Raw genomic sequence first — 21,011 nt, 5'->3', positions numbered from 1 at the left:
CACATCATTGGCCTTCTTCTTTGACCGAAAGCATTACACCCACCCCCCTTTTTTTTAGGGGGTGGGATGGAGGCAAGGGGTCATGGTGATTGACATACATCTCACCATTTTTAGTAATTTACTGTCTTGCTCAAATGACATGGGGGAATGGGGTGAACCAAGTACCACCACCACCATAATAGTGACAAAGACAATCAAAGTAAAGTAAATGTCTGTCAATGTCATTTCTTCATGTGCAAATTACTTTATGAGATAGATTTACAGATATTATTGACAGTGAATTGCATTAAAGAATAACTACATTCATCAGAATGTACGTGCATTTGGCCACACTGACAATGCTAATGGAAAACATGAGTTGCGGTCGGGAGAACATTGCGCCTTGCTGTGAAGTAAATGAATGATTTATGGAATCAATCTTGTAGAAATGGCAACATGAATCTATCATGGAAGAGAGAGATTAGGGAATATGAATGCCGTGGAGAGACAGTTAAGCTCAAATGAAGAGCGGCAATTTATGAGAAAGTATTGGATTTTGATATAGGCACATCCCAAATGAGTTCCATTTGGTCTATAAATGGCATTTAATGTGTTCTTGTTGATGTTATTTTTCCCTCTGCTACTGTCAAAAGGAGAGGCTGCTACTCTCTGTGCTACCAGCCCACCTTGCCTTTGAGATGAAGACGGAGATGATGGAACGGGTACGGGACCCCACCCTGGGGCCAATCTCCCACCGCCCCAACAGCAGCACCCACTTCCACAGCCTCTACGTCAAGAGGCATAAAAACGTCAGGTGAGAGGAGGATACGACATGGTATCTCTCCCACTTTTCGCGTCCATCAAAGGGCAAAAAAAAAAAATCCTCTCTGTTTTTGGAGTTGGCTGTAACAAGGAGTGCTAAGCCCAGCAAATACATTAGTGAAAGTGTCTTGCTGAACAGAAAAAAGCACCAACAACATAAAAAAAAACAAACAAATGAGCCGAGTCAAATGTGAGAAGATTGTTTAGAATTGAAGCTTAAGATGTTTTCACAACTTTAATAGTGATACTAGTCACAGTTTTTTATGCAAATGAGGCAAGGCATTCACAGCATAGGTTCACTAACTGTTGTATATGTTTGCTCTTGAAAATATTGTAAAGTTATTCTCATCAATAATTCAGCAGCTATAGCACTGCCCCCACATAGCCAGTGCAGCTTATTGCTACAACATCAGAAAAGAAGTAAAAGAGAATATAATTTCCTTTTGAATTTCTTGTCAAAAGAGGGAATCCGGAGAAGTTATGTGTGCAAGCCAAAGGTAGTCTTGTCACAAAGAATTACAGCACTTCTCCCCCAACAGGCACAAGTTTTACTCTATGCATAAGAATGAACATTCACAGCCAGAATCTCTTAATTGAAGAGAGTACATTTGGATGAAAGATGCACTAGACACGGCATCAGTCCAAGATTGAGAATTAAGATTCTGAGATCTAATCTACTCGTAGGGATAAATGATTGAGTAACGAATCCTGGTTTTCCTTGAACCCCCTTTCAGCATCCTGTATGCAGATATAGTTGGCTTCACAGCCCTTGCCAGTGAGTGCTCGCCTCCAGAACTGGTCAAGACTCTCAACGAACTCTTTGGAAGATTCGACCAACTGGCAGAGGTCAGCCTTGTTGTTTTTCCCCACCTACATGTGCATATACCACACAAACACCCTCTGAAGTCCTTGATGCGATTTCTTAGAAGTCTTTCAAAGAAAATGTAGATATTTTGCTTTACCAGTCTGGTTGACGATAATTCATTGTGTCTGGGGAAATCACTTGGGGCCTGCATGGCACTTGTGTGTGTAAGCTTTTGTATGCAAGCTTTCACTTTGTTTCTTTTACATGTTTTGTTAATCTATACTCTCCACTTCATCCTCCAACTGCTTGTGTGTGTTTGTCCTCTCTCTACAGACATCTTCTATGTGGGCATTGTATGCTTTCACTTCACTTTACCCTCAGCTTCAAGAGTGCCTTTTATCTCCCTGTACATTTATTGCACAACAAACTTATGTTGGAATCAAATCAATAATGATTTTGTTATTTTGTTTTCGTCGAGATCTACCCGAAGAGGAGAGGGTAAAATTTTTCTTGCGTCTTGTCTTACATTGTCAGAAATGCAGCAATATTCTTCCCCATACTGCCTTGAGGGGCATCATAATTGCTGTTGATGTACAAAATAGTTTTTATTCTCATGTTTGTTAGTTTGTTTTTGTTTTTTTCACAATGCCCTAGTTTGTGGCAGATAGACTAGCAACAGACGAGCAATAGCTCTTCACAGGTTGAACTCCCTGTTAGCTTTTGTCGTGAATTGAAAGCTTTTTTTCTTTGGGGGGAAGTCGTGCACAAGAAATCAATCCCTGCTCATATTCCTCTCAGTAAATAACGCTCGGCGAGAAATGGCCTCCGTAACCACGAGTCGTAAATGAAATCTCAAGTGGTCGTCATCGTGAGTGAGATGGCCACAATTGTGTCCTTCTCGCACAGCAAAATCAGCTGCGTCAGTGCAATGGACTTGATTCCCCTCCACCCTCCCTCCACCCCACCCCTCCATCTTCTGAAGTAATAGGGGAAACACTTGCTGCAGCCATAATTGCGATCTGGTGTCATTAACCATGGATTGCTAGAAGGTAATCTGCACTGGCAACCCATCAAGCGTCTACTGCCTTGAGTGTTGTTTTACAATTTTGTTTTATGTCTGCTTTGGCAAGGGGCTTCTGCTTCGTAGCATGATATCATACATGTGGAGTGGAAACATTTTTACTTTCATTGCATGTGCGTCACACTTTGAGACTATGTGCCATTAACAGTGATAATAACTTCTCTGGAGGATTACTGTAAACCAGAAACATCAACAGCATGAAACTTTCATGAATTTTAGCCAACCGACTTTCTTTTTTTTTTTGCGGCATGAAACTTTTGCGAATTGGCGACTGGCATTCAATGCATTGTGTAGACAAAACTTTCACGTGCATCTTATTTGGGGGAGTCTTGGCTCCTAGGGTTGCAAAAATTGTGAAAGCTTCGTGCGTGCAGAAATTTCTGGTTTTACAGTAAATATTGAAACCAATATTCGAGCTTGGATCAGCTGGGAATATCTGAGAATTGTTTTCACTGAGATGGTTGGTAGAGGATTGACCCGATGTCTGGTGTGATATGTGAGTAATTGGATATACCAATTTTAGTAATGTATGTTATCTTTATCTGTTTTCTCTCTCTGTGTTGGGAAGAACATGTTTATGCAGCTACATGTATATTAAAGTTGAGGCAAGATATATGCAGGTCATAGATAAAGCGGTTCTGCAGCATAGTTGTGCGTGGTTGTGTGCGTGTGTGTGTGTGTGTATGTGTGTGTGTGTGCTTCTAATAATTCAAGTTATGCTGATATCTGCCACACAGAAACAAGCTACAGAGTAAAAAGAAATGATGTTCTTAAATATAAAGAATTCCACTTCTAACAATGCATAATGGATACACAAACCTGTCAAACAGTAATTTACTAGTAGCACAAAGAGATTGCCTTGCACAACATGACCACTCTGGGCTGTGTTGCATGAGGTGGTGTGAAATCAGGCATAACTATCAAATATGAATGCAAAATGTCTCATTATGATTGACAGAAAGCCATTTTGTGTCTGTTCTTGCGTATGATTCCTAATGATTAGACAGAAATATGAATGTGTATGTGTATAATCCATTTGTTTGTTTGTTTGTTTTTTTCAGTGATATGTACGAGTACATGGAGAGGGATGGTTAGAGATGCCAATTACTGTATTTTAAACTTATTTTGTGCATTTTCTTCATGTTTTCTTCATCCAAAGCAAGAAAATAGGGGTTTGAAGTAGAAGAAAAAGGCTCTTTAATCAATTTTGATTCAGTATACTTGGTGTGTGCAATTTTCCAATAGTATCCAATATTTGTGCATGGTTGTTGTTGTTGTTGTTGTTTTGCCTTTAAAAGTTTTGTTTTCACTGTGTGTTGGGATATTTGTTTGTTTGTTGTTGTTTTCTTTTGCTGCAGGGTAGTGGATAAGATTTAGATTCAGAAAGATTTCCACTCACTTGCCAGTCTACATAAGACCAGCTCAGAAGAGTAGGGATGATAGGATGATACAAAGATCAATCTTTGTTATTTGATATGTCCCCCCCCCTCCCCCCATGGATTCTAAGTCAATACACACCAGTCACATCAACTGTTTTGTGTTCATCCAACAAACTAACGCACTGGGGATGAGATGTTTTGCGATCTTCAATACTTGATCGTCAATTTTTTAGCGTGTTTTCAGTTCAGAATAAGAAAAATCCCCCTCCTTTTTTCTCTCGACGTTTGGTCATCTCACATTCAGAGGCAGAGGATGAGAGGGCAAGAGAGAGAGAGATCAAGAGAAGGAATAAGAGAGAAAGGGGAGAGAGAAATATAGGTAGAAAGAGAGGGTTATATTCAGAGAAGAGAGAGAGATTGAAAGAGAGAGGGAGAGGCATTATATAAGTAGATAGACAGACAAGTTCAGAGAGATAGATAGAGATAGGAAGAGAAAGAGAGGGATAGAGAGAGAGGTATATATATATATATATATATATATATATATATATATATATATATATATATATATATATGTAAAGAGAGAGAGAGAGGTATGTAGAGAGAAAGATAGGGGGAGAGAGAGAGAGAGAGAGAGAGGGACAGCCCTGGAGGCGAAGGAGAGAGAGAGAGCAAGGAGAAATATGGGTTAATCTATCTGAGATTGCAACCCACTCTCCCCGCTGCCACTCGCTGCTGTGAATCATTGATATTGGAGATTTGTTTATTGCTCCTGATTTACAAGGGGTATCTTGGGACGGGATCATATTGGCCAACCCAATCAGCTCTCAGGTCAAAGCTCCTTATTGGGGCCAATCTTTGCCCCCAAACTCTCTCTCTCTCATCCAACCATCATGGATCTGGGAGTCCCTACGAGTATGATCTGTACTGAATATTTCTCAGAATGTGAAGTGTGTTTGTATTGTGGCCATGTGCATTTTGAACAAGAATACTGAGGAAAATCTATCCTTCTTGGTTGAAATACTACAAAAATTTGCGTCATCCCCCTGGTAATGCATATTCTTGCAGATATTAAGAAAACACTAGCAACAACATCAACAACAGATGTCAAATTATGTATATTCAAAGCCTGGCATAGTTTGATTTGTAAGAAATAATGGACCACTATCTCCTATTTTGTATTAATTGATGCCATCTGCATCATCTTTATTATCTAAAAAGCATGACTGTAAAATTGCTCTCCAAAGATTCAGCACCATAGCTATTAAAAATCTCAGACAAAATTACAGAAGCTATCATTATCCTTCTCAAGGATAAATTCCTGCATGTAAAGAGGACAAGAAGAGTTTGGACGTGTCTGTAATTATACCCACAGCTGGTGTGGTGGGTAGTATCTACTTATAGATGGAATATATGTTCTTTACAGTCAGCACATTTTCAATTTAAAATAATGATAATCATAATGATGATGATAGTAATATTATAAAATGGGTTCAAGAACGTAGCCAATAGGAAGCGCTGAAATGAGTCACGTGTGCTTTGGTTATTCTAGTCCCATTGCACTGCGTGTTAAATCCTATTGCCGATCGTCTGTGCGCGCGGTGGCTCCTTTGAATTGCATGCATACGCGCTATCAATCCTGCAAACAACTTCTAGTTCGGGCTGCCGACCGGCCGGCCTTTCTTCCCTTGTGCTTTTAACAACATGTGTGGCATACTTATATACTCTTGATACGTACAGTACAGTAGACCAAGTGTTGTGGGACCGGACGCGTACATGGAGTCACTTTGAAGGGCAAATCCAACAATTTAGCAGGTTAATTCTCACGCCGTTTTCAGAGTATGTTGTCTAGTAGGCCTATATGAGGAGTCTATATCAAGTCTTTAAGGTAAAGGGTGCATATTCTATGTAAAATAAGTAAGTTTTCATGCGGGAACTAAGTGTCCGGAGACCCAACCCCCCATCATACTTATATGTGCGGGATTTCCGAGTGCGACGTGCGTAAATGTTTGGGACGAACATCTTCGGACGTCTTGACCCACAAAGGTACGTGAAACACACTGAAAAATGCTATTAGTTTTCGAATTTTCGACCCATTTTATAAAACAAATGATGCACAGGATTATTTCGTGGCATTAGTGGAGATGCAGCTCACTCTCGGGTATTTACAATGTAGTGCAACATGCACTCGGCTTCGCCTCGTGCATGTTTCACAATTGTAAATACCCTCGAGTGCGCTATACGCCTCCACTAACGCACTCTATCCTGTGCATCATTTGTATAATTTAATACTTCACTAAACGAGGGCAACAAAACAGGACACAAATACTTTTTGGAATGTCGAAATGTGTTCAAAAATACTCATCATTTACACGTAATTAAGATAAACTTGTAATAAAATCAAGTGTGACAAAGTTTCCACTCTTACAGCTGAAACTGTTTAATTGGATGATACTTGATTCAGTTTGACGACTATTGTGTATACCTGATCATGAGTGTGATAGGTTTGGTGGTAGAGAGTGTGGTCTAGTCTCAGGACTCTTTCTATGATGCACACTCTATTTCTAGTCAGACACAATGACTCTCTGTAGTGTGTTGGAATGAGTTTGATTGGAGAGGTGGTAGTGCTCATACCTCTCATGCCTCTTCCTCTCTTGTGCGTATTCTTTTCTAATTAGTTTAAGTGCCAGTTTAAAGGACCTGTGTAATGCAACATGCTTTGGCTCTTATTTCATAGTTCTGGATGTAGTCTCAACAGTAACGAAGGAGTGGCAATTACCTTTCGCAGGCCCACATAAAGCGTTTACACAAGTGTGCAGAGAATTGGTGCTACTGCAAGCACTCAAATTTGTGATTGGTCCATTACGAAAAACAGCATAAAATTCCATTAAATATATATATATTTCTAGCTTTTCTCCTGTTTATTTTGTACTCATACTGGTAATCATATAAGTTTTGAAGTAGTCATGAACCAGGTTAACAAAAATATACAATTAGGTGATTAAAATATTAGTTTTACATTGCTCAGTCCACATTGACTGTGACTGGTATCCAGTTCTGTCAATGACATCATGCCAAGAGATGGTGGTATATCAATTTTGATGATTGAAAAGGGGCGTTCGCAGGGCGATTGGTTATTAACGGATTGCTCCAAATTCATTGTTGTTATTAGAAATGATTGCCAGATTCATTTTCTTGAGGAAAAAAAATGCATAGAGGGAACTCTAAAATGAAAAAAAAAAAACTCATCTTGGAGCTCCAATTCCTTTGACATTTGATTAAAAAAATACTGGAAAATGAAAATTTAACACATGCTGAGTATTTGTACATGATTTGGTCAAGTGTGTATCAGTGCAAAGTGTGTTAATTTTATCATGATAAATGAAAAAAATGAATTTGTATAATGATCAATAGCAAAAAACTGAAATGTATTTCATCTCAAAATCTACATTTTTTAATCAAAAAATGACATCAACCATCTGTGATGCTACAAGAGAAATTTTGAGACAAACGAAATGTGGGTGAAAAGTGCATGTGATCACTCCATCACATATGAATATACATCTGTGGTAAAACAACCATCACAAAAAAACATGACCGTGTACAAGATGGCAGCTCTCCACGGCTGAGATACACGATACAGCGTCGGTGATGAATGGGGACAAGGCTAATACCAGGGGACATACACCTCAGGTCATGTTACACCATCTGAACATGTCGCTTGATGTGAACTATGCCCTCAAGGTACAAAGATCCTTCTAGATTCTTGACCCGTTGAAGAGGAGGCCAGATTATAAGTTGGGCAAGTCTCAAGGGGGCATGTTGTAGCAAAATCAGCCCGTCCTCAACAGGTTAAGTAGGTTCAGCCAATATAATGCTCCCTCATTTGCTCCATCAAATGTGATATATATTTTCAATTAGTTATTTCTGATGTTGCCTGGAAAGCCCTTATGGATAGCTTCAGTTACAAAATCACATTTTTGATGGAGGAATATTTATGTTGACTGACCGTTGTGGCACTAAATACAAGTCTGTCAGTTTATAGACTTGGTACCACATATGTCAAATGAGGAAAAAAATAAAAGCATATGAAAAGCTTTGTCAAAGAGGCATACAAAAATTGTAGTTATAATGATTGTGTGTAGCAACTTATTGCTACTTGTATTGTTGTGACTTATGATTTTTTCTTTGAAGTAATATTTCAGTAATGAGACTGATTAGATTTTTGAAAGCAAGTTTCACTTGTTGAAGATCATCCTTAACAGATGTGAGACCCCATTGTGAAATTTAACCCTTTCCATACTGAATTCTTAAATCCCCAATGACATATTACAGAGGCCACCAGGTTCCAGTAAGGAACGGGTTAAAGGGCAACATGGCAGATGCCTTGTGAAGGAATTCAGACCTCCATATAGGATGTAGACTTGTTTACTCACATTCTCCAAGTTTAAGTATGCCAGTACCTTTTTTTTTAATCAAAAGCTGTTCGTTATAACCATGGAGCTTGTGTAAGGGTTGCCGTGTATGGCAGCAACAGGTACAAATTGTCCATGCAAACTCGATTACAAGGTTTGAAATTCATTTACTAGGAGGAGGTGCATTGAATAATTCATTGCTGTTTCCTTGAGGAATTGGGTCTGTTTTCATAACTGTATCGATAAAAATGCCACTTTTTCCATGAAATTGTGATTTTTGTGTACCCTATGCCCTTCAAGATTTTCTCAAAGGGGGTCTAAACCTACGTAGTTGTCAAAGGTGAATGGAAAATAAGTAGCAAACAGCTTGGATATATAGTGGTGATTGTGAGAATGTACATGTATGTGTGTTTGGGTGAGCGTGTGTGTGTGTGTGTGTGTGTGTGTGTGTGTGTGTGTGTGTGTGTGTGATAATTGATTTTATTTGTCAATGAGTCAAGTGTTGTTCCTCTAGAATGCTCTGTGACCGTTACATCACAAGAGAACAGTCACTCGTTTGTTCGATTTGGCCTCATTCACTTTGAGTGTGCAGTGCACCTACAAGTCACTTCCGAGCTGTGTAGTGGTGAAGAGATTAGTGATCTGTAGCCAGCATCCATGGTCTGATGAAGGGCCCAGCTTATTGTGATTTTTGACCTTTTTAAAGACACCATAGACCCCTTATTGTGGGAATGAAAATGTTTGGGAATGGAAATTAGATGTGATGTTCGGGGAGCATGCAAGGGCTTCTCACATTTTAACCCATTGAAGATCCAGTCCTGAGTATACTCGGGTAGGTGTCTAGTATGGAAAATGTGTGTTGTAGCAAAATCAGCCCATCCTCAACAGACTGAAATTAAATGCGACTCCACCTTTTGGTGGACTTTGATTCTGTACAAGATTTCAGACAAGAGAATGGTGGAATTGGATTTGGCACAGAACAATGAAGTCATGAAATTTCACACTCTTGGCTGATCTCACGAAATCATTATGTATATTCTAAGGTAAACATTGTTGCATTAGTTTGACCTTTTTATAGCTCTTGCCTAATTCCACTGGTAGTGATCTGACTAGTTTAGAGTCATTGTTTATTTGTTTTGCTTTGTCCTTTCTCTGTTTTGTTTTATTTTGTAAATGTTTTTGATTTCTTGTATTTTGTTAAAATTGTTGAAGCGCTTTGAGTCTTTATAGAAAAAGCGCTATATAAATATCGGTTATTGTTATTTTGGAGTTTCAAGCTGTCCCAGTTGTCTTTGTGCAGCCACTTTCACAGTTTTATTGCCATTATATGTTAGAAAATGCTACAAGATGTTCCTAAATAAGGAAGGCTTGGTAAAGAATGCAATAAAGTCCTAAGTAACATTTTTCTTCCCTTTTGATCTGTCTGTCAGGAGTTTGACTGTATGCGGATCAAGATTCTTGGTGACTGTTATTACTGTGTATCGGGTCTGCCCATCTCGCGGCCTACTCATGCCATAAACTGTGTGGAGATGGGACTAGCCATGTGTGAAGCCATCAAGTGAGTAACCCCAATACTGCAAATCAAATATATCGCTTGCATATATGTGGTGCGCCATCTAGTTAACCGAATAAAGTCGGAGATCATAAAGCAGAAGAAAAATGCATGTAAATCCAACTTTGGCATTATACCCTCTACTGTTTTGTAACATTTAATTCATTTTTTAAATATTTTCCTTTTAATGAAGTAGGGCAAATTATAATCAATTTAAAGCTGAATGCCTAATGAATTCATATCTACCAAAGAACAAAAATTATTTTTCCAACATTATATGGCTGTTGTGATGGTGCGTCACACGCACACACACACACACACACACACACACACACACACACACACACACATATTTCTTCCATTGTTTGTTTCTTGCCATTTTCTTTATTATTATGAGAGAGTTGGAGATTAAGGTGTATAGTTGCTTGAAATTGGAAAAATAGTCCCACATTTCTTTTTTATTTTGAACAGATTGAATTCACCCAATTCCATCTTTGTCCAATATAAGATATAAGCAGTGAAATCAAAATTCAATTCGAGGATGACAATATTTCAATCTTCAATTTCAATCCAACCTATTTTGGTATTTCTCAATGAAATGACTAGGCTTTCCTTTGTGTCAGTAGGGTTATATTTCCCACAGATTCTAATCAGTACTTATGTATACATGTGGAGCTAAGGTTTGGAAGATGTCATTTCTGCCTTCAATTTTCTCCAGCACCAAAAGAAGAAGAATATGTATATATGAAATATGTATATTTCTTCAATGTAGACATATGGAACCTGTCAGAAAAGAAGGGTATACATGTGCTCTAAGAGTCGAAAATTTTGTCGCAATTAAGTTTTGTGGTGGGCCTATTCCCACTGAACTGTGTTTATTCACTTGCTGAGAGATTTGATATTTGATATTTGACTGTTACAAAAGTTCTGTTGAATTTTAAAGAATATGAAGATTGCGCAGTTTTTAGATATTCCATGTTTATGCTATCATTATTGGCCAGAGGTAAGATAGATTGAGTATATTCTTAGCATGTTTACCTTTGCCAGAAAAGTGGCATTTGCTTCGTTTTTTTGTCTATCGAAGTAAATGAGGTGGCATTTCTGGGCTTGAAAAAGGTGAAGAATTCCCAAATGTTTGGTCACTTGAGCTGCAGAGTAGCCCTCCTCCAATGCATCAAAGACACTGAAGGTGTGAGAATTGATCTATAGCACTCATCCCGCTGCACTCACCTCCGGGGCCTGGGATGGATTTGTGCCACTGCAAGAAAAAAAAAAAATCTAGGCAGACCAAATATCGACTCTGGATCACCTTTCACTGCGTATCTAGCACACAGACATAAGTCACTTAGCTCCTTTGTTCGTCTCGCTGAAATCCCCTGCCCATTCGTCACGATGTAATTCACCTGGGAGAATTTGAATAATGCCAATCATGTGCACAGCCTTCTCTTTCTAGTTGTGTGAGTTTATGTGTGTGCGTGTGGTTGTGTGCATGTGTGTGTGTGTGTGTGTGTGTGTGTGTGTGTGTGTGTGTTTGTGTCTAAGTGTGTTTGTTTTAATATTTGTTTGTTTGTGCACATGTTTGCATTAGTGTTAGTGTGAGTATTTGTTTTTGTTTTCATGCACTATCTAATATTTTTTATAAGAAATCACCAAGTGCTTTTGTAAGCTGAGGATAAAGAGAAAATTTGCCCGCCAAATTTTGCACAACTGGTGTAACTTTCTCCTCTTAATGTGTGCCTATGTTTTCTTTGCCGTAATCACAGAAAGTAACTAGAAAAGCACTCTGAGAGCGCAGACCTCCGCCAAGCATGCAGCTCATTTCTACCACTAATCTTGTTCTTCCATAGAGATATAAGTGACTTCCACCCATACGTACTTATAGCATTGTGTGCTGAAAGTCGCCCGATTTCCCAATATAGAAGCCTTTGTTACGTCATAAACCCTCAGCTGCAAGGCGCGCCTCGCCCTAGCAGAAACTAGAGCACGCACTTTAGTGCACGCATGCAAACCTCAAATACGCAAAGCCTGAACTCCCAAGTTCATTGACCCTACCTGCTAAAATATCAGAAATCCTTCATAAATTCCCCAAAAATTCTCGGATCACTACAAAAAGTTAATCATTTGTTACTTGTGTCATTCTCAACCTTTCCTGCAAGTTTCATCCAAATCCATTAACTCCTTTTTTAGTTATTTTGCACACGGACAAACTAACTAATCAACTAACAAACAAACCAACGGTAACGAAAACATAACCTCCTCCCTTGACGGAGGTAATTAATAGCATTTTGCAGACTGAAAAACAATCTGTCTGCTCAAATATAATTTCAGAGACTGTTTGGATTGCAAATGTCAGAAGAGAGAATGGCAAATCTTGCTATCTACATAAGATATGAATGCATTATCAGAGTGACATTTTTTTCCCACTCTCTATGCTGACTAAATAAGAATCATATTTGTCCATCTTCTCAGTCAGATTCTTCATTCATCCTACGCTCTATTTTTCCCCCTGACCATGCAGCTGGTATATTTCAAAATGGAAAGTTTAGGGATGGTACAGTATTGGTGGAGATGAGGATTGAGCTTTGAACTTTTTGCGAGATACCAAGAGACCACTTATGAAATAATACAGAGCATACCATTCTAAGAGGAATTTGAAGTTTATTGGATGAAATTTGGTTATGGAATGGCTTAGACATCCAAAAACAAAGTACACTGTAGAACAAGGCAATCCTTATAAACGTGGGTCCCACCTTTTATTGGGATTGCTCTGTTTTAGATATCTCAGCCATTTCAAAACCAATTTTCATCAAATAGACATTGAATCCCTCTTGGAATTATATGCTCTTTCATATTTCATAAGAGGTTTCTCATTATCTCGCCAAAAATGCTAGGAACCTGAAGTTAAATCTCAACCAAAACTATATGATCCCTTTAAAGTAAGAAAGCCTTTGAAATACAAGGTTTCACATTTTTTCATGAAATTTTGTTGATAAAACTGTCACAGGCATATATGCAAATGAGTTGAGGTGATATCATTGCCTCACAAGTTTCCCACTTCCTTTCTTACAAATCTTCACAAAATTCATGCACGTCACGAAGCTCCGAGGTTATAGATGTCCGATGCTATTTTAACTTTAATTTTGAACATAATCACGACAGAGCTAATGTTGGGCGAGGCAAAGTTCAATTCCAAGAGGGAGAGAATATGTTTTAAACGGGAGACACATCGAGTGAGAGAAATTCAAACACAAGTGGGAGGAGAGTGGGAGATTTTGCAAAAATGGTCTCAAAGCGGGAGATCTCTCACCGAAAGAGGGAGAACTGGAGTCTCTGCGTATAGATGCCACGAGTCAAGTGTCTGCTTCCTCTTGTCCTTGTTAGGACTGTGCGGGATGCCACCGGTGTGGACGTGAACATGAGGGTCGGCGTACACACGGGGAACGTCCTGTGCGGGGTCCTCGGATTGCGCAAGTGGCAGTATGATGTCTGGTCACATGACGTCACGCTGGCCAATCATATGGAGAGCTGCGGGGTTCCTGGGTAAGTCTTGACCGAGTTAAAATTCTTTGTTTTCTTTCTGTTCATCATAAAGTAGGACTGGTTCAATCACAAACGGGAATATATAGAATGTTCCACATCTGCTGATTGTATTATCCTGAATCTGATTACATGATGATACGTCAATGTAGGGCAGTTTGTCTATCAGTTGCAATGATGATAGAAGACGTAATTGACAGGTGGGAAAGGCATTCTCAATCAGGACAAATTTCCCTTTTCAATCTGTATTTCAAAGAAATAGGAAAAAGCATGCTTAATGGGGAATGTTTAGTTGTTGTTTTTTTTAATTATATATATGTGTGATAAGAAAATGCATGAAGTATAAACAGAAGTATTAAAGAATGTAGGTCCTTCTTTGTGAATTTAGAAGGATGAGATATATGCACAGAGAAAATTTTAAATTAAAGCATTATTTTTTTCAATAGAGAGGTGATTAAACTCTCTAAACAGCATCCAGATGCTGAGAATGGCTTGAAGATCCTCAGTAGAACAAACCACTCAGTGTGGTGTCAAAGCTGTGGAATCAAGGTTGCAATCTTTGCAGTGCGATTGTTTCCATTCCGCTCTGTCCTTCTCTCAAGCTGACGGCTTGAATCTGATACGAATTCCCGCCGCGTTATTAGATTTGTCGGTTGTTCTAGCTGCAGGTGTTGTTTCTAATCGAATCACAAACTTCACAGCAGCATAGATATATATTTTCTTGTTTCTGCCCAAAATTTTGATATGGAGCGGATGTTTTTGTGCAAGCGATATGCGTGACAAAGAACATTGCAAAGTCATGCAGAATGGCAGCCGAATAAGACAGAGCTGCACTGGCACTGATTGTATGTGAGAATGACAATTGAATTAGCCACTTCTCATATGTCCTCATGCTCTTTTCATGCAGGTTTAATGATCACCAGTGAACAGTCCAAAGCACACACAAAAAAGCGGAAATTTGTCAAATTGCATCAACTCTTCATTCTGAATGTCGTTCATGTGTATTTGAGAATATGGATTCCTCACTGGTGCATTTATGAGAAAGAACGTACTTGATATTGAAATTTTTATTTCACAATCAAAGGCTTTACTTTACCTCCCCTCAATTCATGATGGCGTTTACAGAAAGACTCTGAATTTTTGAATGACCAAAAACACCACTTGGTTCCTTTCACCTGCATTTTAGAACCAAGGCTTTATGTTCTCCTTGCTCCTGAATGATGTTTTCAAAAAGTCTTCAAATTCCTCTTTACTGAGCATACTGACACCACATTGTTCACCTCGCAATTGACCTCAGTAGTGTCGACATGAAGATTTCTGAAAGCATTGCAATCATTCAGACCAACTGTTGTCTCTTCACAGGCTGTTCTTGCAAACATAGTTCCTTAAAAACCAACATTCTCAAAAGTATTCTTTATTCATAGAATATACTGATTCCTTTATTGCCTTTCTTTTATTGGCGGTTTTCATATTTTGTGTGCTTATCCAAGTCTAAGCTGTTGGATGCTCAGGTGGCTATTTCTGAATGCTACGTGTTTGCATGGACTAGTGTACACATATCAGCTCTTAGGTTGAGATTATCAGGTACACGCATCTCATTTCATGTTACAACATGAATGATCCTACTGCTGAACAAAAAAGTGCAGTGAAAAGGTTGGCAGTACTTACCAAGCCATTTTAACTTAATTAGACGTGAATTACCTCACAGTATGTCTGTCTGTCTGTCTGTCTGTCTATCTGTCTGTCTGTCTGTCTATGTGTGTTGATGTTGTTGTTTTACAGGAGAGTGCACATTACCCAGACAACCCTCGACAACTTAGGAGGAAAGTATGACGTCGAGCCGGGCAGAGGTCATGAGAGAAGTGAATACCTGCGGGACACGGGCATCAACACATTCTTCATCGTCAACCCCAAGGCAAGGACTTTTAATAGAGAACCTTGAGATTTGAAGAATCACTAGCTGTAGAGATGACAGCTGTAATTGGTTTGGGCTTTTATGGTGAGGAGGAAAAGCTGGAAGAATAGAGAGTGTTCCATTCTATTTATTGTACCCCAGATATCACTGCCAGAGAAAATGTCCACCTCAACTTTATGTTACCATCTTATCATCTTTGTGATAAATGCTAGGTGCAAGATGCTCAAAATTAATGCCTGCTCTTTTTTTTTTTTTTACTAATTTGTAATGATGTTTGGTATTTCTTCAAATGTTGAGAATGAGGTTGGTCAAGATAGATATTTTTCAATTGCTCAATCATCAACCGGTCACATTTGGACGAGGAGGTTTCTTTCATCTTGTATCTTCCCTATGCAGTCAGCCACAACGGACCTCCTGCAGACCCAAGCAGCGCCCCAAGACCAGCCCCGTGGGAAGACGTCGCGCCGAATGGCCCGTTTCCTGGAGTCCTGGTCTGGGGCCGACAAACCCTTTCAGCAGATCGCCACCATGCCTGTACCAAAATCCATTGGCATTTCTGTGAGTCAGAATAACCTTGCGATATTCATATTCACCTTGCTACCAGCTACACTTTGTGAAGGCAATATGAGAAGATGTCTTGTCAAAATACAGATTGTTGTTCGTACATGTAATATAATGATGATGACATTTTCACTTGTGCAGAGAGATAATGCATGTATACCAGTTGTAGTACACTTTAAAATCCAGAGAGCGCATTCTGGGGTGTGAACATGTGTGATAATGTAAGCAGACATTTTATCTTTTTTACTAAACTATGTCTTGAATAGAAAGTATATTTATGGAAATACTTGTATGTATAGTGCTGTTCAACATAATAATCTGATCTAAAGTAACCTAATTGATTTCCTATTTATTCATTTCTCCTCTCAGGGTATCCATGTTCTTAATGCTTGCCTTATTCCATTTAGCATTATGGATCACAATACAAGGTATTTAGTCCAGATATTTTGATTATATAGATACTTTTATGAAACACATATATGCACACACAAACACACACAAATTGCCTCCCAATGTATTTATGTCATTTTCACATCATGTACCTTTCCACTCTGTGATCAGTCAGGTATCATCTACAAGAGTCTCAACAAACAGTGTCTGTGTGTTTACTTTAAAACTATAAATTTTTGCGTGTATGAAAGTCTTGCAAATTTCGTTGAGGAGCCAATATTAGCGAAAGTAAAATGATGAAAAGTTTTGTCTTCACAGTGCAACGAATGCCGGTGTCAATTGTTCGTAGTTTTGATTAGAATTGATTTAATTTTGATTTCTGCATTTTTTTTTCGGCCAACATAAACGTACATTGCAAAGATTTGTTAAATATAAATACTAACACATGCAGAGTATGTAAACACTGCCGTTCTTTTAGAAGTGTGACCCCACTTCTTATTCAAGTGATTTCCATGATCTGTTCCATCATTCTATTTGCTTGACTGTAATATCTTTGTAAGAGTCAACTTCAACAAGACAAACAAGTGGAGTTCTGCTTTAGTGACTGCTCCACAGTGAAAACATCATTAGGAATACAATAGGACCATTCCCTTCCGCTGAAAAAGAGAACGTTCATTTTTTTCTGACATTAATGGAATGATTCATAGAACCTATCTAACAAATGATTTCCGTGCTCATCGACCCTGAATGGGCTGACACACAAGTAAAGTGCAGCCAGGATGGATGTCAATCATCCCTTTATCTCATCGTACCAAGGGAGATGCTCGCATCTTTGTTAATTGCAATGAACCTCCATGAACCAATATACATTGTACATCACCCACAGTCATAGATGCTGCCAAGTAATTATTCCTACATTACATTGTACTTGGAGTGACAAGGGAACTTTTGTGTTATTAGTCCTTTTGTCATTGATTCATTCATTCATCCATCCATCCATTTATCCATCCATGCATACATTCATTCATTCATTTATTCATTCATTCATTCATTCATTCATTCATTCATTTAACCATTCATTCATTCATTCATTCATTCTTTCTTTCTTTCTTTCTTTCTTTCTTTCATTCATTCATTCATTCATTCATACATTCATTTGTTTATTTATTCGTTCATTCATTTATTCATTCATCTACCTTTCCATTCTTCCATCCATTCATCCATCTATCCATCCACTCTTTCATGTACACATTCATTCATTCTTCCATTTATTTATTCTTTTATCAGTTCAATCATCCATTCACCCACTCATTTGTCCATGCCGCAAGATATAGCCAAGTCCCGTCTTAGTGATTCCCCCAAGAAATGGCTGTTATGCAGGGAGGGAACAAACCTAATGCTGAATTTATTGGCAGTGTTAACAATTGAAAGACGTCTGTACATATGTGTAGAGCTCTAATCAGTTCTGAGAAAGGTTATACAAGTATCTTGCCCTCTCTTTTCTCCCTTGCTCTTCAGAATACATCGTCAGTCAGTCATGTTTGACAAGAGAGTTAATGAGCGTATGCTGGAAGCCATAGAGGCCATCAATTCTCAGAAGTAAGTTTTGATGAGGCTGATTTTCTGTGCATGTTATGATGGCCCCCTTGTGTAATAAAAACATTGCAGCTCAAATGTATGTGACAAACACGTCCGCAGGGTCCGGGTTACACTGTTGCGTGACGCAAAATTAGATGATGGATGCGTCAATCGACTTTTGAAGCAATTGCTTTTGAATTAGCTGACTCCCCAATGTCATAAAAGTATTCATTGCTAGGATAGGGAGATTGTGTTATACTTAACATCATGATCTAAATGTGCTTATATTTCCAGTGTGCTTTTCTCTTCATTGTATGAAAGTTTTTTTTTATATATTCTGTTTTTCCTTAGCGTTGTTCTTTTATGTCCACATTGAACAGATTGATGGTAGTTTCTAGATATTTAGTTTGTAAAATGTTTCTGGAGCATACCTTTCCGGTGAATTTATTGATTTGTATATTTATTTGTGTGTGATATGTGTTTTATTTTGTGTTTCTTAGTCAAGTAATGTTTAAATGAAGTGAATGCTTGATAGTACTTAAAGAACTAGTCCCCCACCGACCCCCCCCCCCCAAAAAAAAAAAAAATAAAAAATAAAAAAAATTTTAAAAAAATGAATGAATTAAAAAAAAATAGATGAAGCCATTCAATCCTGGTTTTCATAAGAAAGAGTGAAATCATACTGAATTTTTGTTGAGATCAGATAACTAGAAAATTTTTTATCTGTTTGTCATAGATGGGTGGTCAATGTAGCTGTGAGTCTAATTGGAAGGGTGTACAGAGTACTTCTTGTGTGAATATGTTTGTACTGTAAAATACTGAACAGGGAGATATCAGCTTACAATTCATGTTATATTTCACCATTGTATGACTGTCATTATGGTTCCAAAACTTGACCAGAAATTACCTAGATATAAACTTCCAATATATTTTTTGTAAGCTGTTTTGAAACTATAGGAAGAAAATGTTCAAATTTTGGATATGCTTATTTACATATTTTCATATAGCTGTAGATTGTAATTACAAATACTAATTTATACTCATATGATTTTAATTTCATGTTGCTATATTATGTAGCAGTCTATTCTCACTTGGAATTTATAGTAATGAAGATGACACAGTAGACAGGTTTCATCACACAACTCATTTTAAGGATTAATAATAACTCTTCAGTTCTACTGATGGGCCAGACTTCGTAGGGACAGACAGAATTGGACAGTAGTGTTTTAGCTTTCATTGTTCTGCAACAACCCTGTGCACATGACATGTTATAAAATGAATATTGAACACATATTTGCTTGCATTTACAGGCCATGGTCCCGCTCAGAAGACATTCATAGAGGAACCATGTTCTTCCGAGAGTCAAACTATGAACGAAAGGTGAGGTATCACCTCCTGAGCACACCTCTTTATACAGGCATTAAGGTTTTGTCTGCCTACCTACCCTCCCCATCATTTGGTAAAACTCTTTCCCCAGAATCATGACGCGAAATTCTGCCGCTGAAACCTTTGAGTTCAGACTGAAAATTGTGTGATTTGATCACAGTGACTCATACCATTGTGGTTTGTGTAAACAGGAATGTCATTGTAATCGTTCGTTTTAGTCCCAAATTCTGTTGTTTTTTTCTCCTTTAATGATCAATCTTAAACTTTGCTATGGTCATTTTGTTTGAAATGGCCTTGAGAGACCTTGTACAATTAAGATGTTGATAGCAGTAATGATGACAAAAATGATGACAAAAATGATGATGATGATGTATACAATGGTGGTTTAATGATAATAAAGATAATGATGTGGTAATGATAGTGATCTTGATGTTGTTATGATAATGACTATGGTAATGATGTTAAGGCCTGCCATTATTGTTACCACTATCCCAGCATTATTGGGCACCTGTTTTCACTTCCGAGGTCAAAATGGATGTTGGTGCACGGGTGTTTGTACTTGGCAGGAATTGAAGTTATGATTACTTATCTTTGAAACAGAGACCTTCTCATTTGAATACTATTCAAATGATTTTATTTCCATATAAAGTAATACAAAATAAAGTACATAATGCTTACATGAGTACATAATATTTTAAGGAATTTTGAATCACATAAGCTTCAACAAAATATGGATACAATTATAGTAGGACCTGATATCAACTTTGCATAATCCAAGGTGTTTTTTCTTGGTGTGACATCTTCCTTCCATTTATCACAAAAATAGCATTGTTAGTGTTGCAACTGATTGACAAATTGCCCTGCATCGACGTAAATCGTCAATCAGTTGCAATGAAAACATCTCGATGGAAGAATTTCATGAATTTGAATTGTTAGTGTTGGTTGCATATTATGACTGTAATATATTTTTTGTGCCCCATATTTGATTTTCTTAAAAAAATTAAATTAGTTCATGCTCCTCCATGATGCCTCCTTCAAGTACTACCTGGTCTGTGTCTTCGTCGTCTTCGCCTGCCTCGTCATCTCGCAGCTGCTCACCCAGCCAAAGCGCCCTCTACTGTTCGCCGTCTTCAGCGTCTCCTGTCTCCTCCTCCTATTCCTCATCCTCATCGCCATGGCTGAATACATGAAGGTGAGAAAGGAGGAGGACTGAGATAGAGGGATGGATCAAGGGAGGGAGGGAGGAAACCTTGAAAGGAAAATCACTGATTGGAAGAGTGGGATGGTGTAATTGATATACTTATCTTGCATCTTTTTACTCATCGGCATGTCACCGTGATGAGCTTGCAGACATTTAAAGCTGAGAGAGCTGCAAAATACTTGTGTCAGATTCATTAAGATGAGAGATGTGAAACTTCTTTATTTTCTTGGAGGATCAATGATGTTGCCATCCTGACTGTCTCTGAGCCAATAAATGAAGTCTATGGATGTTTTCTATTTCAAAACTATAGGGCCTACAAGCTGCACACACTGAACATTGCCAGTTTGCATCGTAGAGTTACATTCGTATACTGTACACGCCATATATTTCGCGAGTCTAAATTTTTGCGA

The 21,011-nt window shown here is 38.2% G+C and overlaps 1 protein-coding gene across 1 annotated transcript in view; it reads left to right on the top strand.

Moving 5' to 3' along the window:
- LOC139728917 (adenylate cyclase type 2-like) overlaps positions 1-21,011 on the top strand; it is a 47,603-nt gene that overhangs the window by 11,565 nt on the left and 15,027 nt on the right. Inside the window, exons 3-12 of the mRNA XM_071639846.1 lie at positions 633-793; positions 1,536-1,647; positions 9,912-10,039; positions 13,415-13,573; positions 15,353-15,485; positions 15,882-16,043; positions 16,416-16,474; positions 17,955-18,035; positions 19,325-19,394; positions 20,410-20,592. Coding sequence (XP_071495947.1) covers positions 633-793; positions 1,536-1,647; positions 9,912-10,039; positions 13,415-13,573; positions 15,353-15,485; positions 15,882-16,043; positions 16,416-16,474; positions 17,955-18,035; positions 19,325-19,394; positions 20,410-20,592 — 1,248 coding nt within the window. The remainder of the gene's footprint in view (positions 1-632; positions 794-1,535; positions 1,648-9,911; positions 10,040-13,414; positions 13,574-15,352; positions 15,486-15,881; positions 16,044-16,415; positions 16,475-17,954; positions 18,036-19,324; positions 19,395-20,409; positions 20,593-21,011) is intronic.

This window comes from Diadema antillarum, unplaced genomic scaffold (assembly GCF_040938485.1).
Source record: "Diadema antillarum isolate AM-2024a unplaced genomic scaffold, OU_Dant_1.0 seq00000205_RagTag, whole genome shotgun sequence".
Taxonomy (NCBI): Eukaryota; Metazoa; Echinodermata; class Echinoidea; order Diadematoida; family Diadematidae; genus Diadema; species Diadema antillarum.
Note: the sequence above shows the minus strand (reverse complement) of the source record. Positions and strands in the feature narration are given on the sequence as shown.